General features: G+C 66.4%; 1 protein-coding gene across 1 annotated transcript in view; it reads left to right on the top strand.

Annotated features, from left to right (window-relative positions):
- USP39 (ubiquitin specific peptidase 39) overlaps positions 1-405 on the top strand; it is a gene marked incomplete at its 5' end in the record, with an annotated part of 4,709 nt that overhangs the window by 2,153 nt on the left and 2,151 nt on the right. Inside the window, one exon of the mRNA XM_017744686.1 lies at positions 289-401. Within this exon, the coding sequence (XP_017600175.1) occupies positions 289-401 (113 nt within the window). The remainder of the gene's footprint in view (positions 1-288; positions 402-405) is intronic.

Here is a 405-nt window from a genome sequence, read left to right as displayed (position 1 = left end):
GCAGTGCTGGGTTTGTGGCTCTGGATGTGGAGGGCAGAGCTGGATCTGGAGGACTCTAAATTCAGGGAGCAGTGCTGGATACGGGGGCTGGGGCTGGGTTTGGGAGGCAGCACTGGGTCTGGGGGCTCTGGATTCGGGGTGCAGGGCTGGGTTTGGGAGGCAGCACTGGGTCTGGGGGCTCTGGATTCGGGGTGCAGGGCTGGGTTTGGGAGGCAGCACTGGGTTGGGGGGCTCTGGATCTGGGGGGCAGAGCAGGATCCAGGCTCAGCTCCAGCTCTGCCGTTGCAGGGGATGGGGTGGAGTTCCTGTCCTGGTTCCTGAACGCGCTGCACGCGGCACTGGGCGGCACCAAGAGGAAGAAGAAGAGGGGGTGGGGGGAGGTTCTGGGGGGGCCCTCGGGGGCCG

This window comes from Corvus brachyrhynchos, unplaced genomic scaffold, assembly GCF_000691975.1.
Source record: "Corvus brachyrhynchos isolate BGI_N302 unplaced genomic scaffold, ASM69197v1 scaffold119, whole genome shotgun sequence".
Lineage (NCBI taxonomy): Eukaryota > Metazoa > Chordata > Aves > Passeriformes > Corvidae > Corvus > Corvus brachyrhynchos.
This window is presented reverse-complemented; position numbering and strand designations above follow the sequence as displayed.